Source organism: Carassius carassius, chromosome 24 (genome assembly GCF_963082965.1).
Source record: "Carassius carassius chromosome 24, fCarCar2.1, whole genome shotgun sequence".
In the NCBI taxonomy this organism is placed as follows: domain Eukaryota; kingdom Metazoa; phylum Chordata; class Actinopteri; order Cypriniformes; family Cyprinidae; genus Carassius; species Carassius carassius.
The window spans coordinates 16,673,894-16,695,309 of NC_081778.1; the positions used below are offsets into that span (position 1 = coordinate 16,673,894).

At 37.7% G+C, this 21,416-nt stretch overlaps 2 protein-coding genes across 3 annotated transcripts in view; both read left to right on the plus strand.

Annotated features, from left to right (window-relative positions):
* The window catches only part of LOC132102990 (protein S100-A1-like), a 207,260-nt gene that overhangs the window by 84,737 nt on the left and 101,107 nt on the right, over positions 1-21,416 (plus strand). The gene's annotated exons all lie outside the window — the stretch shown is intronic.
* The window catches only part of LOC132102984 (ephrin-A3-like), a 54,621-nt gene that overhangs the window by 23,124 nt on the left and 10,081 nt on the right, over positions 1-21,416 (plus strand). For both annotated transcript variants that reach the window (XM_059507760.1, XM_059507759.1), the window contains exon 2: positions 20,464-20,750. In XM_059507760.1, the coding sequence (XP_059363743.1) occupies positions 20,464-20,750 (287 nt within the window). The remainder of the gene's footprint in view (positions 1-20,463; positions 20,751-21,416) is intronic.

The window sequence follows — 21,416 nt, forward strand, 5'->3', positions numbered from 1 at the left end:
TCTCAGCCTGTGAATCAGCAGAAGCAAATACCCACACCTAAATAAAATTTAAATAAATCCACATTATTGGGGTGGACAGATAAATATCATCTTTAGCCAAGAAGACAGGAGGCAAGGCAGTGGAACCAGAGGTGAGATGATTATTGGGTCTTTGAGAGTCTAGTTGACAGCATGTAGAGGGCTTGAGTAAATCCTGGGCTCAGAGGAGCCGCAGTGTGAAATAGAACAGCTTACACTCACACTGGGGGACTTCGGGACATCACATTCATGCTTTCATCCATCCCTTTCTCTCCTTCTCTCTGTTTTGCTCTTTCCTCCCTCTCTCCCTTTCTCTCTTGGGCCATGCTGTGTCTCCTCTGATGCCCCATAAGAAGAGCAGTCACGGTCCATTGAGCTGCATGGACAGCAATTTGGTTGAGCTGTGCTCAAAGCGCAACTCATGAGTTTCTTTAGGAATAGAGTGACATGAGTGTGTGTGTGTGTGTGGTAAAACGTTTAAGGTTGATGCTAAAATCTCAAACAATTTATTCCAGAGATTTTGCTGTATTTTAATGCTAAATTGCTAAAGCAGTGGGTTTGATACTTCCCAGTTAGTCTAAAGTAAGCTTTGCGCTACAGACACGGCCTCCAAGCTAAAAGGACCTTCGCTTTCATATGGATATGTGCGTGTTTGAAGCAGTTTTTGTGAAGCGCAGGCTTCTTTTCATATGTATGTGTCTGTTTGAGTCTAGCATTGCTAGTTTAGCTGTGCGTGCTAGCCCATTAGCATGTCAATTTGGTGGTTTCCCTCAGCCTGGGTTAGGATTCCAACTTTTACTCTGAAATTAATCACAAAACACTCCCACAGAGAGCTTCATAGAGAGGAAATATAGCCCACTGTGGCTGAAACTTTGTTTCGAAGGGAGGAATTAATTTTACTGTGAGAATATTGAATCTTTTAGTTTTGTTCAAAGCCCAGTTTATTTTGAATGAATATCAGAGCTTTATTTGACCTAGCATTGTTAACACTAGCTATTTCCACAGTGTTTCGATGTCGGCCTGACACTGTGACTGAATAAATTTATTTATTTATTTAAGTCTGAGAGAGAGAGAGAGTGAGTGTGAGAGAGAGGTAGTTGAGGTTGAGATAAAGGCATAAGATTCCATTAAACTTGGATTCACTTCTTTATTTTATATATTTAGCCATTTAGTGAGTGATCTGATGAGTATTGATTCAGCAGAGTGGGATCATTGCTGCTGGGGCGGACCGCCTGTTCACACAGCTAATCTTTCCATTTAAATTATACATATCTTTTAGAGCGTGCGAGCGAGAGAGAGAGAGAGAGAGAGCGATGCTGTTTCAATGCCTCCCTTTATAAATTTTGACCACTATTTCTATGCATAATGGAAAAAAAAGAATGGGGTCAGCAAAATTTTATTAGGTAATCAAATATTTAGAAAGATTACTTTGAGGTGTGCGCCGAATAAGACCGGGCCACAGTCAATAACAAACTTTATCCTCGCTCTTTCCGTGGGTGGGGTGTTTGTGCGCTCACCACATAGGTGTGACTTTTCAGCATGCACTGCAGATATATAAATATTTAAATCAGATTTTTAGCACCTTGGGCTATTTTCACTCTTTTTTCGAATGCGGTCGCTTGCGACTTATGCCACGCTCCTGCACGAAGCATTCTGGGCATTATTTTTTACCATGCCTAGTCTGAGACTTTTAATGTTCAATAAATGATCCATATCCTTGCTTCTAGTACACACACACCCTCTGGTTCTCTGCAGTGCTGATTGGCACTCATTTTGCTGGAGGGTGAAATATGAATCTAATGTGTTTATCTGTAAACTGTGCAGTGTGTGTTATAAAGTGCCATTCTTGCTCCATATGACACAGCTGATTATGACGGCCTCGCTTAGTTTAGCCCTCAAGATAGAGAGAATATGCGGAAGAGGAATGACTCTATCACTCCTATTTTCGGCCCAATGGCATCAAACCGTGTCCATTCAATCGCTCACTTCACCTCAGAGCCACCATTAAGGATGGCACTCTGCATCATAATAAAACAATGAAACAATTAAAGTGTGTGTATGCACACAGGAATTGCTTTTTAAACAGGTTTTTCATGCTTCACCGGACTGGGAGTGTGACTCTATTCCACTGCTATTCTTACGAAAATAATCATATTATGGACTAATCGCTCGCGCATGCTCGCACCGTATGCTTGACCAATCAAATTAACAAGTCATCAAAGTGAACTTCAGAGTAATTTGCTTTTCTGGTCTGCTAAGTCGGACTCCCTATCTGAGCCACACACACATGCACATGCACTCAGTGGGATGGAGGGATACACTCCTGGGAAAGCAGGATGGGATCAGTGCCATCAGTAGCTTGTGGAGTCTCAGTGGTGAAACACGCACTCATGAAGAGCTAACCATTTAGGTGTACAACTATGCACAGCAATGATTTCCCTTGTGTGTGTGTGTGTGTGTGGGTGTGGGTGTGTGTGCATTATAGGAGGAATTTGTGTCAGAGTATTTAAAGCTGGATTTGTGGGTCAGAGGGGTCTGACTGTGCACATCTGTTGAGAATTAGAAATCGAAACCTATTTACAGAGCTTATGTACGTAAACTCATCCTATGTATTTGACGTGAAATCGAAACCTTTTTCACTGACAATCTTTTTCAACTCCCTGGACTGAGGAATTACAGAATATGAGTCTGAGCCTGTTTACTGAAGCTCTCAGCAGACAAATTCTAACAAAAGAGGAAGACCAAGACCTGGAAAGAGAGAGAGAAAGAGAGGGAAGAAAAGAGAATGATGGAAAAAGAGATTGAATATCATGCTCAAAGTGTGATTATTCTCTCTGTCCCACTTTTTTCTATTTCTCTCCCAGTCTCTCTGTCCATCAGTGGATTTCATGATTAGAATTAAATTGAATTACTGCAGGCATGAATTTACCCAGACCCTATGGCACTGAGATAGACAGACGGATAGACGGACGGACGGACAGACAGACAGACAGACAGACAGACAGACAGATAGATAGATAGATTGATTGATTGAATAATGGCTGCCCACTGCTCCGGGTGTGTGTTCCCGGTTTGTGTGTGTGCACTTTGGATGGATTAAATGCAGAGCATGAATTTTGAGTATGGGTCATACTCATAATAAAAACACCACAGTATGGGCTGAATGTCGCTTTCACTGGATAGATGGTGTGACAAGGAGTGTGATACATTCAGAGGGAATCTGTTGAGGTTATTCTTAGACAATAATGTATTACAGACTGCCAAGACAGTCAAATAAAAGTGATTTTGAGATTTAATTGAATGGCGGCTTAAGAAACAAAAATAGGAATGACAGGCATACTGGAGAGAGAGAGAGAGAGAGAGAGAGAGAGAGAGAGAGAGTGAGAGAGAGGGAGGGAGAGAGAGAGAGACTGTGGGAAAGACATGATATATCAATATATTGACCTGCTGTTTTTTTTTCCTCGCCTTCTGCCTCTTATGCCCCATATTAACCCATCTGTCTCACTTTCTTTCTCTTTCTTACTCTTCTGTGCTAGTCCAACTGTGCTGAGTATTCATTTATGAAATTAGCAGTGTATATATTTCATTTTAAACTTTGACCTTTCACAAACTGAGAGGTTTTTCCTTACTATATTTTTGTTCTTTCACATGCTAAACACATGTTTTGTTATTTTCTTTTTGATTTTAATAATACAAATTTATTATTTTTATGTTTATTATTATCCTTATTATTATTATTATTTTAAATAAAGTAAAGATAACAAATATTTTAATATATTTCAGGCTTTGGTTTTGATAGATGTTGTATGTTTAGACATTATGTGATTTATATACATTATTCAATTATATAAATTCTTTTTTATTATTATATATTTTTTTCTTTTCATTTTAGTAAGAAATCAGTTGAGGAACCAACATAATTAGATTTTTATTTCTAAAACAAGCAAGTTATTCGAGGAAAGAAAGAAAGAATTTTTTTTTTATTTGTTTACAAAAGTCTTCCTGAAAATAAAAAGATTCATTTTATTTTTAGGTTTGGTGTACAATAACACTCTGGTCTGTATGGGTATTGATTCCTTACTACAGCCAAATGTGCGACAGGTACTGTATATTGGTTTGATCTTTTACTAAAAGTTCTTTATAAGCCTATATCTATTGACATATTCGTGCTGAAATCAGTCTGCCAGCATCCTCTTGTGAATTACATCTATGTGCATGTATTAATACTGTGCTGAAAGATGTTCTATTAAAATTAGCATAAATACACAGAAGAAAGTACTCATTTAAATATGACATCCTCATGAATATTTAATTAAATCCTAGAGCACCTCTTAGTTTCTTTCTTACGAGTGTGAATTCAGGCGACTGTGGCATGCTGGAGCCAGAATGGCCTCGTATGCATATGACTCCAAGTGTAGAATGGAAAACCGGCATGCCAGGATTCAAGTGCTTCTTGTTCATTTCTCAGTGATGGCTCAGCAGCGATGACATTGCTTGCTTCATCATTGCTGAAGATCTCATCCAGCACATTAATGTGAGAGCCCTGGGGAACAGATGAGAACCTGGAGTCAAAATCAGCGCAATAGACACAGATCATCATTATGGTCCTTCTAATGTTTCGCCTGAGCCTTGTGTCTGATAGATTGGAGGCACAAACTCTGAAAAAGAGAACATAATGTCTGCTTGTGCATACAGTTAGAGGATGTCTTTGTGTTTATGTGTCCGCTGGTAAAATATTCTCCATCTCACCACATGCTGTTCTTTTGAATTGTGATGTCTTTTCAAAACACTATAGCACAAGGCTCTCAAATTAGCTGGAAGACAGTTCTACAGTTACAACAATACAAATATTGAATTCTGAAGTACTAGACTGCTCTGATTCAAAAAAAGCCTTAACGATACTGATCATTATTTTCAATGTATGGCCAATAAAAGGCAGATATTAAAATGTATTTTATTTAATTTTTTATACATTTAAAATCGATCAACTAATGAACTTAACTATTTGTATGAATGCACACAGCAAGAAATCACTCTTAAAGCAACAGTACTGTTTAAGAGACAATCCTCTTAAAGTATTAAATATTTGGCATAACTCTTGCTACCTGTTTAAGTTATCCACGGATAATTGCAAATTAAATCTTAAAATAGGAGGAAACAAACATCCACAAATGAACATCCATGGCCAATGACTTTCCGACTGTAGTGCACTAAGTAGTTTTTTTTTTAATAAACTTATATATGTATTAGGCTGCTATATAAAAGTATTTAAAGGGATAGTTCACCCCAAAATTAAAAATGTCATCATTCTGTTTTCGCATCTCCTTCCATCCTATATGAATTTATTTCTTCTGTGAAGCATGACCTTTTGTCGATATTTTGAATTTATTTTTTTGCCAATTCGGTGGAAGTCAGCAGCATCCAAAAACAACATTGTGGACACTTTAATTTTATGGACAAAAAAATAAATAAACAAAAAACAGATTTTTACTTAGAAGAAATTAAGTTATAACTTATTTGGGACAACATGAAGGTGAGTAAATGATGCCAGAATATAAAATTCTGTCATCATATACTGTTACTATAACAGTTTCAGTTCCCATCAATTTTCACTATATGGAAAATTGGCAATGGGAACCAAAACTGTTTGCTTACCAACATTTTTGTTTGTGTTCCAAGAAAATCATACAGGTTTGGAATGACACATGGGTGAGTAAATGATGACAGAATTTTTGTTTGGGGAGAACTATCCCTTTAAGTGAACTGCAGGATAACGTTAAAGGCCAAACCAAATTGTGCAAAAAGAGGTGATTCACAGTTTTAAATGACCTCCGGACACACATCAACAGCTGCCCCGCTTTTCCAGTCCATGTACACACAAAGACACAATCATTCTTTCTCTGAAAGGGAACTGTATTGTTAGGGGAGCTATTCTAATTAGAGTTAATTACCGCAGACTCTCTCCTCACTGTGGTAAAGTGAGTGTTCTGTCATATGACTGAAATGGAGACAGAAATAGAAACCGTCGACTGGGAGACAGAATGTTTGAAGGGGATTTAGATAGTGAGAGTTTGTGTGTGAGTTCCTGTGATGTTGTGTCTCAGGTACAGGGTCTCATTTTACCACGTCAGGATTAGTAGAATCATTATCTGTCACTTTGACGGACCAGTTTGTACATTCTCTATCATGATCTATTTTTATGCATCAGTAAATTGTTGTAATGCTTGACATTTTTAATGTGACATTTGATATCAAGAGCTCTTTTGCTTTTCTCATGCTCGGTGATCTTGATATTTTCTGTTTATTTCCTCTCACAATTCCTTTTCTACCAGTTCCTTGCTTAGTACTTTATCACCATAGTGCATGAATTCTATCATATAATTAGCTCTATATGACTTTTCTAGAATGGTAAACTTGCTCAGTAGCTCACCTGGTACAGCATTGCATCTGTAATGCAGACTGCTCAGATACGAGCCCTGAAAAATCACAAGCCACGATAAAAGAAGTCAAAGACTTGCCAAACAAACTAAAATGGCATTGTTTCTTCAGCAAGTGCATTATTATCTTACATTTTCTAGGCCTCGGTTAAGTGTTGGTGGTACATTTATTTATAAATTTGATAGAGCTTTAACCTTTTAGCTGATAACTATTTACCAGACAACCAACTTAATAAAAACACTGCTAGATTTATGAGAATCTGATTTGATTAATTCGATAAATGACAGAAAATTTGCCACACCAGTTTTGCTGGATTTCTTGCAAATCAAGCTATGCGACAGACAGAGGGAAGGACGGACAGAGATTGAAAGTGGCCAAGTGAAGGACAGAGAAGAGAGAAACAGATTGAGGGAAACTAAGAGAGGGAGGCTGGGAAAGATGAAGGGGTCAGTCCAAGGAGATAAGGAGGGAGTTAAATGAGAAATGCACAGAAGAAAAACAGATATTTTACATATGGCCCAGTGACAGCGCAGAGGGAGGGAGAGAAAGAAAGGACAAAATAAAAAAAATACTGCAAAGATATAAAAAAAAGTGAAATATAAAATTAAGAATTGAGCTAACAAGGATACAGCAAAGGTACAGACTGCATATAAAGAAAAAGGATTTATGTGAGCCGTATAAAAGAGCACAGTGCTACAATGACTGTATGAGGCAACCTATAAAGAATATGGAGATAGAATTGTTGCATTATTCCAAATAATTACATTATGATCCACAAATAAATGTAAAGAGATTAACAAAAACCAAACATATTGCCGAATAAATAAAATGAGATTTTCCAATAAAAAACATATTCACAAACATCTTTTTATTTCACAAACTCATTGGAATTGGAAATTCATTTTTGAATCGCATCCTGTACATTTGTAGATCACCGCACATATTTGTGGATCACTTGCTTTGCATTTGTGAATGGCTTTCTGTGTATTTGTGGATCGCTGGGCATATTTGTGGATTTTGAAAAATGTCTAGTGTTAAGATACTGACAATCCACAAATGCATGGACTCCACCCACTGTCAAGTCAAGCCAATCAGATAACAGCCACACTCTGCTGAACAATCGTAGCATGTTCTCGCTATAACCAATCACATTTTGCTTTACAATCTGGCGGGACCAGATTCATTTTGCAGCCCTGTAAGGAACTGCATTCTATGGTTCAAGCTGAGGAAAGAATATGTTATCAGGTAACCTAGAAAGTGTGCTTTATGTGGTAAAATGTAAATGAACTTAAGTAAAAATGTAAATAAGAGGGAAATTAACATGCATATTTAAATCTACACTATTTATTGTTATTGAAAATATGCTGCTATATGATATAGCTATATTTTGCATCCCTTCAGAGAAGTTCATATAGTAGCATGATGCTTTTTTTTTGTAAGTGGATAAAAATTGAGTGGTGAGACTGATGTAAAAGTGTCATTATGAGTGATGAGGAAAGATGAGTATGATTTATACTGTGTGTGAAAACATAATGATACATTTGTTGGCACACAGAGAAAATAACAGAAACTTTGACATCTTTGTGTGTGTGTTTATTTGTGTGTACTGTGTTTGTGAACTCTACCATATGATCGTACCGTATCTTACCTCCAGCATGAATGAAAGACTGTTTATCTCTCTTTTGCAGTTTTTTTTATTGCATCTTTGTAACATGTTATCTTGGTAATCTTATTATAAGGTGAAGCTTCTCACATTTTCATTCCGTGTTCCCCATTACACCTCAATATTTCTTTCCTTTCTCTGTTTTGTCTTTATTTTTCTCATTTGTGCCAAAATCAGCTCTTCATTAGTGTTTCTGAATCGCTTCTTTTTCTCCAGCACATCTATCTCGTTCTCTCGTCTCTGTGTTCCTGCAGTTAGGTTGGCATTGCTTTGCACTTTACTATCAGGAATGTGAACTTGTTTGAGTTGTACATGGAGAAGATGGGGTTTTTGTTGTTGTTGTTGAATGGAGTGGACGATAAAGGGGCTCTGAAAAGTGTCTCTCTCCCTCACTCTCTCTTGTTCTCTGATATTAAATTTTCATCACCTCTAGCTGAGAAAGAGGAAGGCTGTCAATGGAAAGTGAGGAAAATAAATAAGGAGATAACTGTGCGTATGGCTACGGTTTCAGTATTTTGTACGAATAAGCTCTTTTTCTGTATTTTAGACCACATCATCTACATGAATCATAAATCATACTTGATTTACAGATGTAATAAACCTCTGCTAATAAATTCCTATCTAAAAAAAAATAAAATGTATTGCCTTAACATAATGTATGTTCTACATTAAGAATTGGATTATGGCCTTTGGACCTTTTGAAGAGGATATTGGTATGCTAAAGTGAATTTTTAAAAGAAACTTTTAGCAGTCAATTAGCTTTTAATTCATAAAACTAAAATAAAACCGATTGAATTAAACTGAAACCTATTAAATCTGTACACACACACACACACACATATATATATATATATATACATATATATGAGTACACAGACTGAATGATAGACAGATGTCACCATTATCTGGAGTGGTGTATTGACAGAAGTGAGTGAATTAAAGGAAAGGGAATGAGTTTAGAGAAAGACGAATGACATAGATGAGATAGAAGTTTTTATTTATTATTATTTTTTTTATCAGGGATAAGAAAGAAAAAGAAGTAAAGAGAGGCCAAAGAAACAAAGTCGTGTGGTTCACCTGCGTTGTTTGACAGAACAATGTTCCATTTGGTGGGCAAAAGACACATTCAATTATTTATCAGAAAGACATACACAAACAAACAAGCACACTGTCTTTCCCTGCTCATTTTATCTTGCTACACACTTTCACATCTTCCACGAGAGGAAATGGCAACATTAGACGTGTGGGAGAAGAGAGAGGCCAGCGAGGTTAATGGAAACACACACTTAAAGTGGACTCCTGTGCCATTTACTCCGGCTCACGTGTCTCTGGGACTCTGGCTGGCAGAAAGTGATCATGGAATAAACTCTGACATACTGAACCCACAGATCACACGTTTCTTCCTGCATCTTGTTCGGTTCATAGCTGCTCATGGACTGATACCCAACTGTGTAAATAGTGTTAGTGTGAGTGTAAATGTAGTTTAATGACGGCCCTGCATCTGTGTGTGTGGGTAAGTGGGTTGGCTCAGGTTCGGAGAAAGCGCTTTTAGAGTGAGTACTTGAGACCATTACACTGCTCCAATCTGCTCCTTTCTTAACCGCTGTATTGATTGTCCATAAGAGCCTCCAAACTACCGATATCCAGGGCTGTAAACATGCCACACGGTGGGAGCACGTGTGTGCGTACATATGATGAGGTATGTGGGTTCTTTTGGGATCAATGTGAGGGTCAGAGGTTAATGTTTTGAAACTACAGCTCGATAAAGGTGTGCTGGTTTGTCGTTTTTAGTGGATTGAGAGTGCAGGAGATTAACTGAAGCTGAGAAGTTCAAGAGAGTCTTTCATTTACTCTGCCTTTTAATTTGTTTTGTCCTCCAGCACCTTTAGAAAAGAGTCATTTATACGTAATTCTCATTTAAGTCTTTTTGTATATTATCCCCAATACCTCAAATGGCTCTTTCTCTCCAAGGACAGAAACATGCTCGACTCAAGTATGCAAATGTGTGCTCAGTGGCCTTAACAAACCTTAGGAAGGTGATAGAGTCGCCTCCAAATATTTGTGCCGTTAAGGCGGATGTTTATTTTTTTAAGGGTAAAAAAAAGAAAAGAAAAAACCTTCAACCATTTCACTAACTTGAAACCTAATGAAACCCAAAAAGACCTGAAATAGAAGAACATTTACAGCAGGGTCCCTCAGAGAAAAATCTTTGGCCCGCGATAATTTCAAATACAATGTCATGAATATTCAAACGCAGCATCAGAAAGTAACATTAATTTACATCATGTATACACTGGATGCGGGTGACGAAATACAACAGAACTTATAATCAGTGATGTGGTTTGCACTGGATGCGGTGCAGCGCTGTGTGAAAAATCCCCTGCTGAATCGTTAGATTTATGATGCGCTGACGCAAAGTTGAAACGATTTGCAATGCTTTGTCATGTCCAGTGTAAATAAACAGTATGATGTTATAGCATAAACATGGCGAGTGTTGTCAAGTAAAGAAAAGTGGACACTGAAAATAGAGGATTCAGATGTAAATGGATTGAAAATTTTTGAGTCAGTGAGTGGAACCATCTTTGTTATGGATTCTGGTTCGCAGTGAGTTCACAGTTTGTTTGCTTTAGCATAATTTATTTGCAAGATCTGAGGTAAAATATCTATTGTTACTTTTTATTGTCACGTTTGTTTGGGACACACAGTGTTATAGTATATAACACTTATATATATAGCCTAGGTTGAGGTCAGTGTCCCTTGGCTTGGTATCATTAATTGAGGAACCCTGATTTACAGTCTCCTATGCAAACTTTGGTCCGGGACCAAGGGTTATTATTGTCAACTAATACTAAAACTAAATGTATAAACATATTTACATGAAATAAAATAGTTTAAAAGGTTTTTTAATTTAGCTAGTTGCCCACATTTCATATTTTCGTTTATTTTTTTTTTTAAGTTGAAGCACTAAAATAGCTAAATAACTTAAACTTAATATTCAAAGGCCTTCATGTTTCCTCTGGTATTTCTGCTGTAATTATGACAGTGCTGCGTATTTTTTATTAACAAAAACTGAGAGTGTTGATATATTAAATTAATTAACCATGATTCATTATTTGATTCCATTATTTGATAGATAGATAGATAGATAGATAGATAGATAGATAGATAGATAGATAGATAGATAGATAGTTTTTTTAAACAAATTTCATAACAAATGTATAAGTTTAATTGAAAATGCTTTTCTTCAGATTTAAACTTAACATTCCTCTTAATATGGGTAGAAAATTATTTTCTAGATAATATATTTAATAATTTGCTTTGGCTTCAGTATAGTAGCAATATATAAAAAAAACAATTATTTAATTTGAATTATTACACTTTTTTGCACATTTCATGAGAAAAGAAAATACAGTCCACACGAATTTTGAAGACTTGTTTACTTGCAACAAGAATAAACATGGTTTGAGTCAACCTCAATATTTTGTTCAGTTAAGTTTTGGCTGTCAAGAATAGTCATTAATTCTAATTTAGAAGAGATTTCATTAAGTTATATATAATTTATATTTATTGTTTTAGGATTAGGCCTACTTAGTTTAATCACACTAAAGTAAACAGATGTGTGCAACAGCTTAATTTCCAATGTTAAATGTGACCCAAATTCGATATTTTGGAAATAAAGTTGTTCAACACATTTGTGTGTTGAAGTGAAACCAGTTGGGACCCACTAGTGAAGAGTATGTTTGGGACTTAAGCCTGATGGACGTGTCCTCTCTCTCTTTATTTCAACGTCCTGTTTCACCTTCTCTTATTCTCTCTGTCCCAGTTTCTCACTTCTGTTCCTGTCGTTCATTTCTTCATTTGCATTTCTCCTCTTCCTCTTCCCTTCATTCCTTCCCTTCACTTCCCTGAATGTGTCCATCCATCTCTGTCGTTCATCATCCATCTCCTTGAGACACACATACTCACACAGTCAATGCTAATTCAATTTTAATTCATGGCACATGGCCAGTACTGAAGCCAAATGCTTTTAGAATGGAACCCCCAGCTCAGACCACTGCCTCAATCTCTCTCTCTCTCTCTCTCTCTGTCCCTTCTTCCTTTCTGACTGTCTAACAGATTGTTTTAGGGATCCATTTAAAGCCCCAGACTATACTGGGGAAAAAAGCATTGGAGTGTAAATCTTTTTGTTAATGTTTGTTAATGTTTGAGTTCATATTGTTTCTTTGCAGATCTGTGGATATTGGAACATATCTTAATGTCTTTTTTTCTCTGGAGAATGATCTGTAAAACAGGTGTGTAATGATAAAACACTTCCTAGTCATCGGGAAGAAGGAGGCGGGAACCGGCGCACAATCAACAGAAAACTTTAATGATCAAAATAAACACAAAGCAGCGCATCAGCCCCTCACGGACGACTGATGCGCGCAAAATAAAACCAAAACACAACTAAAATCCCAGGCCTGGTCCTCTCTCGTCCTTCACTGTCGTCGCTCCAGTTTTATATCCTTCCATCTCCTCCATGGGCCTCGAGACCGGCGGGTCGAACAGGTGTAGCTCATCTCCAATCACTCCACCGGCCTCGCTCCCATGTCCCTCGGCCCCGCCCCACTCGTCACATACCCCCATCGCAGGCCGGGGGGTACTCCCGAGACTGCGCTCTACCCCCCCCCCCTCCCTCCGGGGGGGACCGCTCACGGGGACCTGCGGGAACCTGGGGGTAGGACAGGCGAGGCGAGAGAAAAGGAGATGGAAGGAGGAGCGACAGAGACGAGAGAGGGGAGAGAGGAGAAAAAAAAAAAAAAAAAAAAAATTCCGGTTCCCAGACGCACTGCTGCTCGGCCCTCCACCAGCTGGGTGATCTCCTCCGCGGTGCCTGGCGGTGGCACTGGACGGCCCTCGGCGGACGGCACGACACTCCTCCGCCGCCCGGTGGACGGCGACGGCTCCTCCGGTTTTGGGCAGCCGGCAGGAGTCCCCCGTTCCCTGCTCCTCCCCGTTCCGGCGGATGGCAGCAGGCTCCGGCCACCTGGCGAACGGCGCCGACTCCTCCGCTCCCTCACGGACGGCAGCCGTCTCTCCACATCGTGGGCGGCCGGTAGCGAGCTCGCCCGTCCCCGGCAACTCGCTCCAGCCCACCGCCTCGAGCGTCCATGGCGGCACACTCCTCGCCTGCTCGATGGCACCGCGGATTCACCACAGCGGCGAGGGATCTTCAGCAGCGCGTCCCTCCTTCTCCCAGGCTTCGGCACCACTGTAATGATAAAACACTTCCTAGTCATCGGGAAGAAGGAGGCGGGAACCGGCGCACAATCAACAGAAAACTTTAATGATCAAAATAAACACAAAGCAGCGCATCAGCCCCTCACGGACGACTGATGCGCGCAAAATAAAACCAAAACACAACTAAAATCCCAGGCCTGGTCCTCTCTCGTCCTTCACTGTCGTCGCTCCAGTTTTATATCCTTCCATCTCCTCCATGGGCCTCGAGACCGGCGGGTCGAACAGGTGTAGCTCATCTCTAATCACTCCACCGGCCTCGCTCCCATGTCCCTCGGCCCTGCGCCACTCGTCACAAGGTGACTTTAGCAAAAAATGTGCTGTCTGCTGTTATTAAGTCTGGAAGTTATTACATAGGTCTTCCTTGACCATGCATGTATTTATATATGCATCACATTTAAGAAAGTCTCTCAAATGCATGTACTAAAATATTGTGAAATTAGAGATCACAATATAAGGCGAAAACTGATTTGTAATTTTTTATTTGTAACTTAATATACAAGTAAATGTGAGCACAGTGCACTTGTACTAGAAAATATGCACAATTTTTTTGTTAATTTGAAAAGTATGAAAATAAAACCATATTTAAATGCATAAAATAACTCATTTTATATTCTGCCATTTATGTGCTGTTGACTTCTTGCCTTTTTTACATTCTTGCACATGGGAAAGAGAACAGTTTCCCCCTTTTTCTTCCTACAGAGTTCAATTTAGGTATGATAGAAATATAGTTCATTGATTATATGAAATTCAGTGAAGACTGACTAAACTTTGAACCATGGATGTCTCATTCATGAGTATGTGATGATGGAGAACAAGCTTTTGGAGGTGTTCAGAACCAGACCGAAGCTGACTGAGCAATAAAGCTATAGTGAGTCCCTTTATTAAAATACATGGAGGTGAGAAATAATAAAAAAAATTGTCATATTCACTCAGTATTATTTATCTATTTGGTTTTGTTTTAGGCACTAAAACAGTCCAGTACCTTGTAGTCAAACACATTTTCATATTGAAATAATGAAGATTTCTGTGCTAACCCAGTCTGGTTGCTGAGCCCCTTCCTGGCCACCCCTGTGAAAACATCCTGGCACTGCCACTGGTTGTGATTCATCTTAAAGCTGGGTGGTTTTGTTCATAGCCTAGAACTCTTTATTGAAGAGTTTTATAAAAAACCCTGTGGAGAAAATCAATGGGAAAACACTTCCTGAACCAAGGCAGCTGACAAAATGGGTGGTTACTGTTGTGCTCGATATGGCCAACATAGCTTAATCAACACATTTTAGACAGCCTCATAAAGCAGGACAGTGGCTAGCGGCCATAACAACACATGACACATAATTAACAGGCTTTGGCAAAATGTCAAGCATGCATAATCCCAAAGTTAAATGATACTAAACTGAGCAATCATTTACCTTAAAAGTTTTGCTTTCCAGGTGAATGATGGGAGATCAGCTGCCCCCAGCTGATATAATAACATATATAACAACATGCAAGAATAAACAGAGACGCACACACACACACACACACACACACACAAAAACAAGGCCCAACAGACGCATATATTCTCTCTCTTCATTGCTCAGAGGGGAGCTGTGTTCTGTAAACTTACTTGAACTTGTAATAAAGAGAGCGAGGGAGTGAAGGAAAGATGCAGAGTAGAGCAAGAGAGAAATATCCTCATTGTTGTTCAGAAGAAAGGGGGTAATAAACAGTAAAGCGAGGACCAGCGTGTGTGTGTGTAATGCCAGTTCATCGGTCTCTGTATAGAGGTGACTGAGAAGAAAGTCGAAAATGGCTAGACTGAACTGATATACTGAAAAAGATGAAATATTGTGTCTATTGAAAATCATATCTGCACCCTCTGTTTAATAAACAGAGTCTCCCCGAATGACTTTAAACTTCACATACTATCAACCAACGTCAGAAAGTTGCAATGTGTAGCGTGTGTGTGAGTATGAATTTATCTGTTGGATTAGTACAGTTCAGAGGCTAAAACTCGCCATCAGGGCTGTGACATTGAGTGACTGCACTGATACAGAGTGAGAGAAGAGGAAGGAGAACAGCAGAAAGGAGTGAGATGTAAAGAATGAGCCGCAGAGAGGAGTTAAAACAGGAGAGAGCGAGAGATTGGTTGGTTTCTAATTGCCTGTGGCAAATGGGCTTTGAAACGAGGGGAAGCAAGTGGAGGTGTGTGTGATTTACGCTCACACACACTCTGCTGATGTGAGGGGCTGGTGATGAGGTTGGCCTTGAGAGCAGGTAACAGCGGCTGAACTCTCCCCCCACTGACACATATCAGTTCCTTAGCAGATTTAAAACCAAACACACACTCATCCTCTCTCTCGGCTGAAGCACTGATTCTGAGAATGTTTGACTGATTAAAAAACCTGCTCTAAACCCATTGAATAGTAAATGTTTGTTTGGCTCCAAAGAGTGGAATTGCGATTAAATTTCTTTGGGGTGGCATGTGGCACGTTTGCGGGCACATGCATGTGTGTGAGCCGGCTCCAACAGCTCTATGATGCCTCTAAATTTAATAACCTTTCCATAATTTATTGCTGTAGAGGAGGAAAGAAATGAGTGAAGAGAAAAAGAGAGAGAGGGGAACAAATATATATGACATGACAACAAATCATGCAGTATAAATGCCTATACAAAGCTTTTATAGGAAAATGAAATAATAATTAAAAGGTTTAAGTAATAATATAAGTTTTTTATTTTTATAAACTGGTTAAATTACTCTAGTAAAGTTGCATTCAAAAACCATATTTGCACATGACAGACTGTCAGTCTCTGCATTGGTTTTGCAGATTTTTCTGCGAGTTTACATTAATGGCAACAGGTGACTGTCTTTATGATTGAGTCATTGAATCATATACTCAAGCAATTTGTTCAAAAACATTGATTCATTCAGGAATGTATCAAGTGAGTGAGTCACTGAATCATTTACTCAAGCGATTAATTTAGAAACACTCATTTATTCAAGGAATGTAAAAATTGATTTGTTTAAAAAACTAAAAGATTTATTCAGAAAGGGAACGTGAAATTAAATAATTTACTCAAGAGATTCGTTGTAAAACCAGAATGGTCAGAACCGTTGATTTCTGGATTGTGATAAGTGAGTCATTAAAGCATTTACTCAATTAATTTGATGCATTCAGAAACACTGATTCATTCAGAATCATATAAAAATTGAATTATTGAATCATTTACTCAAGCGATTTGTTCAAAAACAGATTCATTCAGGATTTAGCAAGTGAGTGAGTCACTATATCATTTAATGGTTTGGAATGGTTTGGCTTCATTTTGAACTATTTTCATTCACAGAGCAATACATGGTAAATTGCTAAATTGTATCAAAAATGTAAGGTACTTATGAACTTCTTGTTTATTGAACTATTGTATACAATCATGATGTTGGTCTGAATAGCAGTGCAGCTGTGACTACCACCGGACAAATCACATGATATTTAGAACAGCACTATTGCTCATGTGATCCTTCTTAATTGACTCGATGCAGAGGTCTGTATGTTAACTAAACACTTACTTTTAGTCCACAGTCATCAGTGGATCTGCATGTCTCCTTTATGAAGCGCAGCATGTATGTAAGTGTGTGTGTTTGTGTGTGTTAACCAGCCCCTCACATGTGTTTTGTCAACTGTTCGCAGGACAGATGCTCTCCTTTAATTAAACGAATTGAGGGGGTTAATTAGAAGAGCAGAAAAGAACAACGAGGGAAGAGAAGAGAGCTGCTGTTTCTCCTTTGGTGCTGATTCAGCTCTGTCATCTCTCTCTTTTTCACTCATTATATAAATATGCTCTGTAGGCACAATCATTCTACACATATGTAACCATGAGAAATATGCATCTTACGTTCTACATGGAAAGGATGAGGATTACAACAAGAAATGGACCAATAATCTGATCTGACTTGCAACATATGATTAATGTAGTGAGTTAAAATATTTATATGGGTAGCTGTGTTTCAGATGGTATTATTGCTTTTTTCTCTTGTAGAAGCTTGGTCTCTGTCTCTCTCTCTTTCTCATAGTGACATTGATCCACTGGGTCTTGATCTTGCTCTAACCTGCTGTCCCAAAATCCCTTACTGCCCAGCTCAGCATCTTGCATCCTGGATCCACACAGCCCCATGCATGTGCTCACATATACAGTACAATCATGTGAATCTTGTGTGTATGTATATGCTCAAATGTTAGCTAAATAGTTCCAATTATTTATTCTTGTAGACCGAGAGGAAACTCCTTTAAGCTTAGGAGGAAATGTGTGGCAGTCTTTTTTTAAATATTCAGAATCATTTTTTAATGATTTAAAATCTCCCATGGTGGGTTGCATTTCCTCTGTTTATGTTGTGCTAATGGTCATGAGCACAACTGCAGATTCCCTTCCATCAGTCTTCCTTCTTAGATTGTACTGTCAGCATCCCTGCACTCCAAAGAAGTTTGTAATGAAAGAGAAAAATCGCTTTTTGTTTTTATTTCATTAGAATTTATGTGTTGATTACATATATAAAACAATGATTATGATAATACTTTTTTTCTATTTCATGAATATTTTTTTTTTTTAATGTTTACATTTTGCTCAAAAGCCTAGTTTTTAACAGCATATTCCACTGTGACTACTTAATATGCTGTGTCCACATGCTACATGATTGGTGAATATTCTCTATTATTATTATTATTAATAAACTGATCAAAAACAACAAGTTACAGTGTTTCTGTTGCAACAATTAACTAATTGGTTATAACGGTTAATCATTTTAGCCTATCACTTATTGAATGATTAGTATATTACTGGAATAATAAAACACACACACACACACACACACACACACACACATATGTTTGTATTACTTTTATTTAATTATTTTATTTAATTATATGTGTTACTTTTTTCCCGCATGTGTGTGTGTGTGTAGAGGGGTGTGGCATTATAATGAGATGTAGCAAACGTTTGCGCTCACTCACCATGTTAGCAATTTAAAGAAAGACGGAGTAATAGAATGAGAGGAGTGTGTGTGTCTGTGTGTGTGTATGTTGTGGGGGGGGGGGGGGGGGCGAAACGAAGGGGAAGAGGCGTTAATGCAGCGTTTTTGATCTTCATTTAATAATTGAATAATAATCTCCCATGAGAAGTGACCTAGAACCAAGGAAAATAAATTGATATTCATTTGGTATCTAAATACTGACACCTGCTGGTCAGTCGTTATTACTGCAACCTCCCATTAGGAGAACCCGCCGAGTTTCACTCCATCCTCTCGGTGTCTTCTGCTGTGACATTGTGCAGTGCAAACGAGTGCAGTGAAGAAGGGACCGCGGCTGGGTTGTGAATTCTGACACTTGCACGGCAACTTTTCTAGCCTGAAGTATGACACGTCCCACGAGAGCTGCATTCACTCAGCCCAAGCGCTCTTCGTTGTTTATATACGTTGCGTTACGCGCGTTTTCATCAGGCGTCGTCTAGGAAGAGACTCAGAGCTACGCACTGGAGCGGTATAACAATATATTACTACAGGTCCCAACACAGCCATCACTCGTCTCTCGCTTCATGCTCTCCTTCATTCTATCTCACAGGCCTGAGGGAGCTTCCCCCGAAATGCAAATGTCTGATACAAACTTCTGCCAGAACTTTTAACGATTAAAATGCATTCATAGGTGAAAACCTTTTTTTTCATGAATTAAAACAAAGCTAAATAAAACATAGCCTAAATATCAAATAAAATGAAAATTAAAATGAGTGAAATGAAACTGTATTATTAAATGACTAAAACTGAAATAAAAATAAAAGCGTCATACAAAAACTATCTACAATAACTAATAAAAAATTACTAAAGCACAAAATGACTGAAGCTTAAATCTAGAAATTTCAAAAGAAAGCTATTAAAAAAAAAGCAATTAATACTATATTATTATCAGTGACAGTGTTGGGCTTTTTATTCCAAAAATTTAATTTATTACTCGTTAGTTACTCCTTTTAAAAGTAATATTATTACTTTACTTATTACTATCTGGCAAAAGTAATTAGTTACACTACTAGTTCAAAACTTTCAAAACTTTTCCTACATGGCCCACCGAAGTTATAATTGTGTATCTTTCCCATAAAATTCTATATATTTCTGTCTCATCATTTGACCAAAATCTACATTGGATCGCAGTCAGAAGTTTTTTACAAACACTCAGTGGTGATTGTTAGTGACTTTTAAGTAAAGGTGTTGCATTAATTGTTATGTGTAGCTTGAAGTTAATTGTAGCTATAATTTCTCTGTAACCCAAATACGATTATATTTCATGAAGTATTTTATCAAATTTTATCTGCTAAATGAATAAATGTAAATGTAAAAGAAATCACATAAGTTCATAAGATTTTTCATTATATTAATTAATTAATTAATTGTTGAGACATGAAAAAAGTAACTACTAGCTGTTTTATGGATGTTAACTGTAATAATAATACTGAAATCTTATTAGTAATTAGTTACACTACTAGTCACTGCAAAAATGTATACTATTAAAGTAAATAGTTACTAGTAACTACTGCCCAACACTGATTAATAAATGATGAATAATAAAATAACATGCATTTATATTTATGCATTTAGCAGACACCTTTATCCAAGTTCACTTACAAAAGAGGTGGAACTAAGCAATTTGTTAAAGAGTCAAAAATATTTGTAATAAGAACACCACATTTGTTATTATAGCAACACTAGTGTCCTGCAGCATGACAGCCAATACCACATCTTATAAAAATGTAAACTTGTAAAAATGTTTTCTTGTAGTTGTTATATTTAAACGTTATAGGTTTGGTATAGATGTATAGTTTTAGTTTTGTATTGTTTTAATTCCTAATTCCTATTCTGTTCCAATTTGCCCCAAAGGAACAGAAAATTGGAGTACATGAAAATGGAAATTGTTTTGCAGTTTCTTATACATAAAGCTGATATTTTGGCTGGACCTACTGTATGTGTTTATGTATAAAGAAGCCAAAATATGCCTAATATTGTTTGAGCACAATGTGACCATTTTTGCATGTTTCCTTTATGTCATCAGACTTCGTAAGGAGGGCTACACAGTGCAGGTGAATGTCAATGACTACCTGGATATCTACTGTCCTCACTACAACAGCAGCCAGAGAGGCGTAGCCGAGCAGTACGTGCTCTACATGGTCAGTTATCGTGGTTACCGGACATGTGACCCACAGCTGGGCTTCAAACGCTGGGAGTGTAACCGTCCCCACGCCCCACACGCACCGATCAAATTCTCTGAAAAGTTCCAGCGCTACAGCGCCTTCTCGCTCGGCTACGAGTTCCATGTTGGGCAGGAGTATTATTATATCTGTGAGTATAGTGTGCTTTACCTCAACTATACACACTTCTAAGTCTGTTGTGACACAGCTATGTACATTATTATATTAATCTATACTATATGAATGTCAAGCAACCTGTCATGTTGATAAAAAAAAGGTAATAAGAAGTTATATTTAAAAAATTAATTTTAGAATAATAAATTACATATATATACATATATTTAGTTTTTACTAAAGAGTTTTAGTTAATTTTTACTTAGTTACTGCATTATATTATATTTACTTTTATTATTTAGTCATTAAATATTGTTAAATGAACTGAAATTATTATAATTTTTTTGGGTGGAAGTGGATTTGGTCTGGTTCTGTGCAAGATTCACCCATTTGTGAATATTTAATGTTTTAGAAATCAGCTTATGTCTATTACTAAATCTGTAAGCGAATAATAATTCATAATCCACATTTATGTATTATAATAATTGTACGTACATAGTGCTAACACTATACACACTACTGTATCTGTAGTACCTTATGTATGTATTGTATAATGGCGCTTTTCCATTACCAGTACCAGCTTGACTCGCCTCGGCTCGGCTCGCTTTTCGCTCCGTTTTCCATTGCAGATAGTACCTCCACAATAGTACCTGGTTGTCATAGCGACGCTGCAGGAAACTGCCGTGACGTAATCTTCTACGCG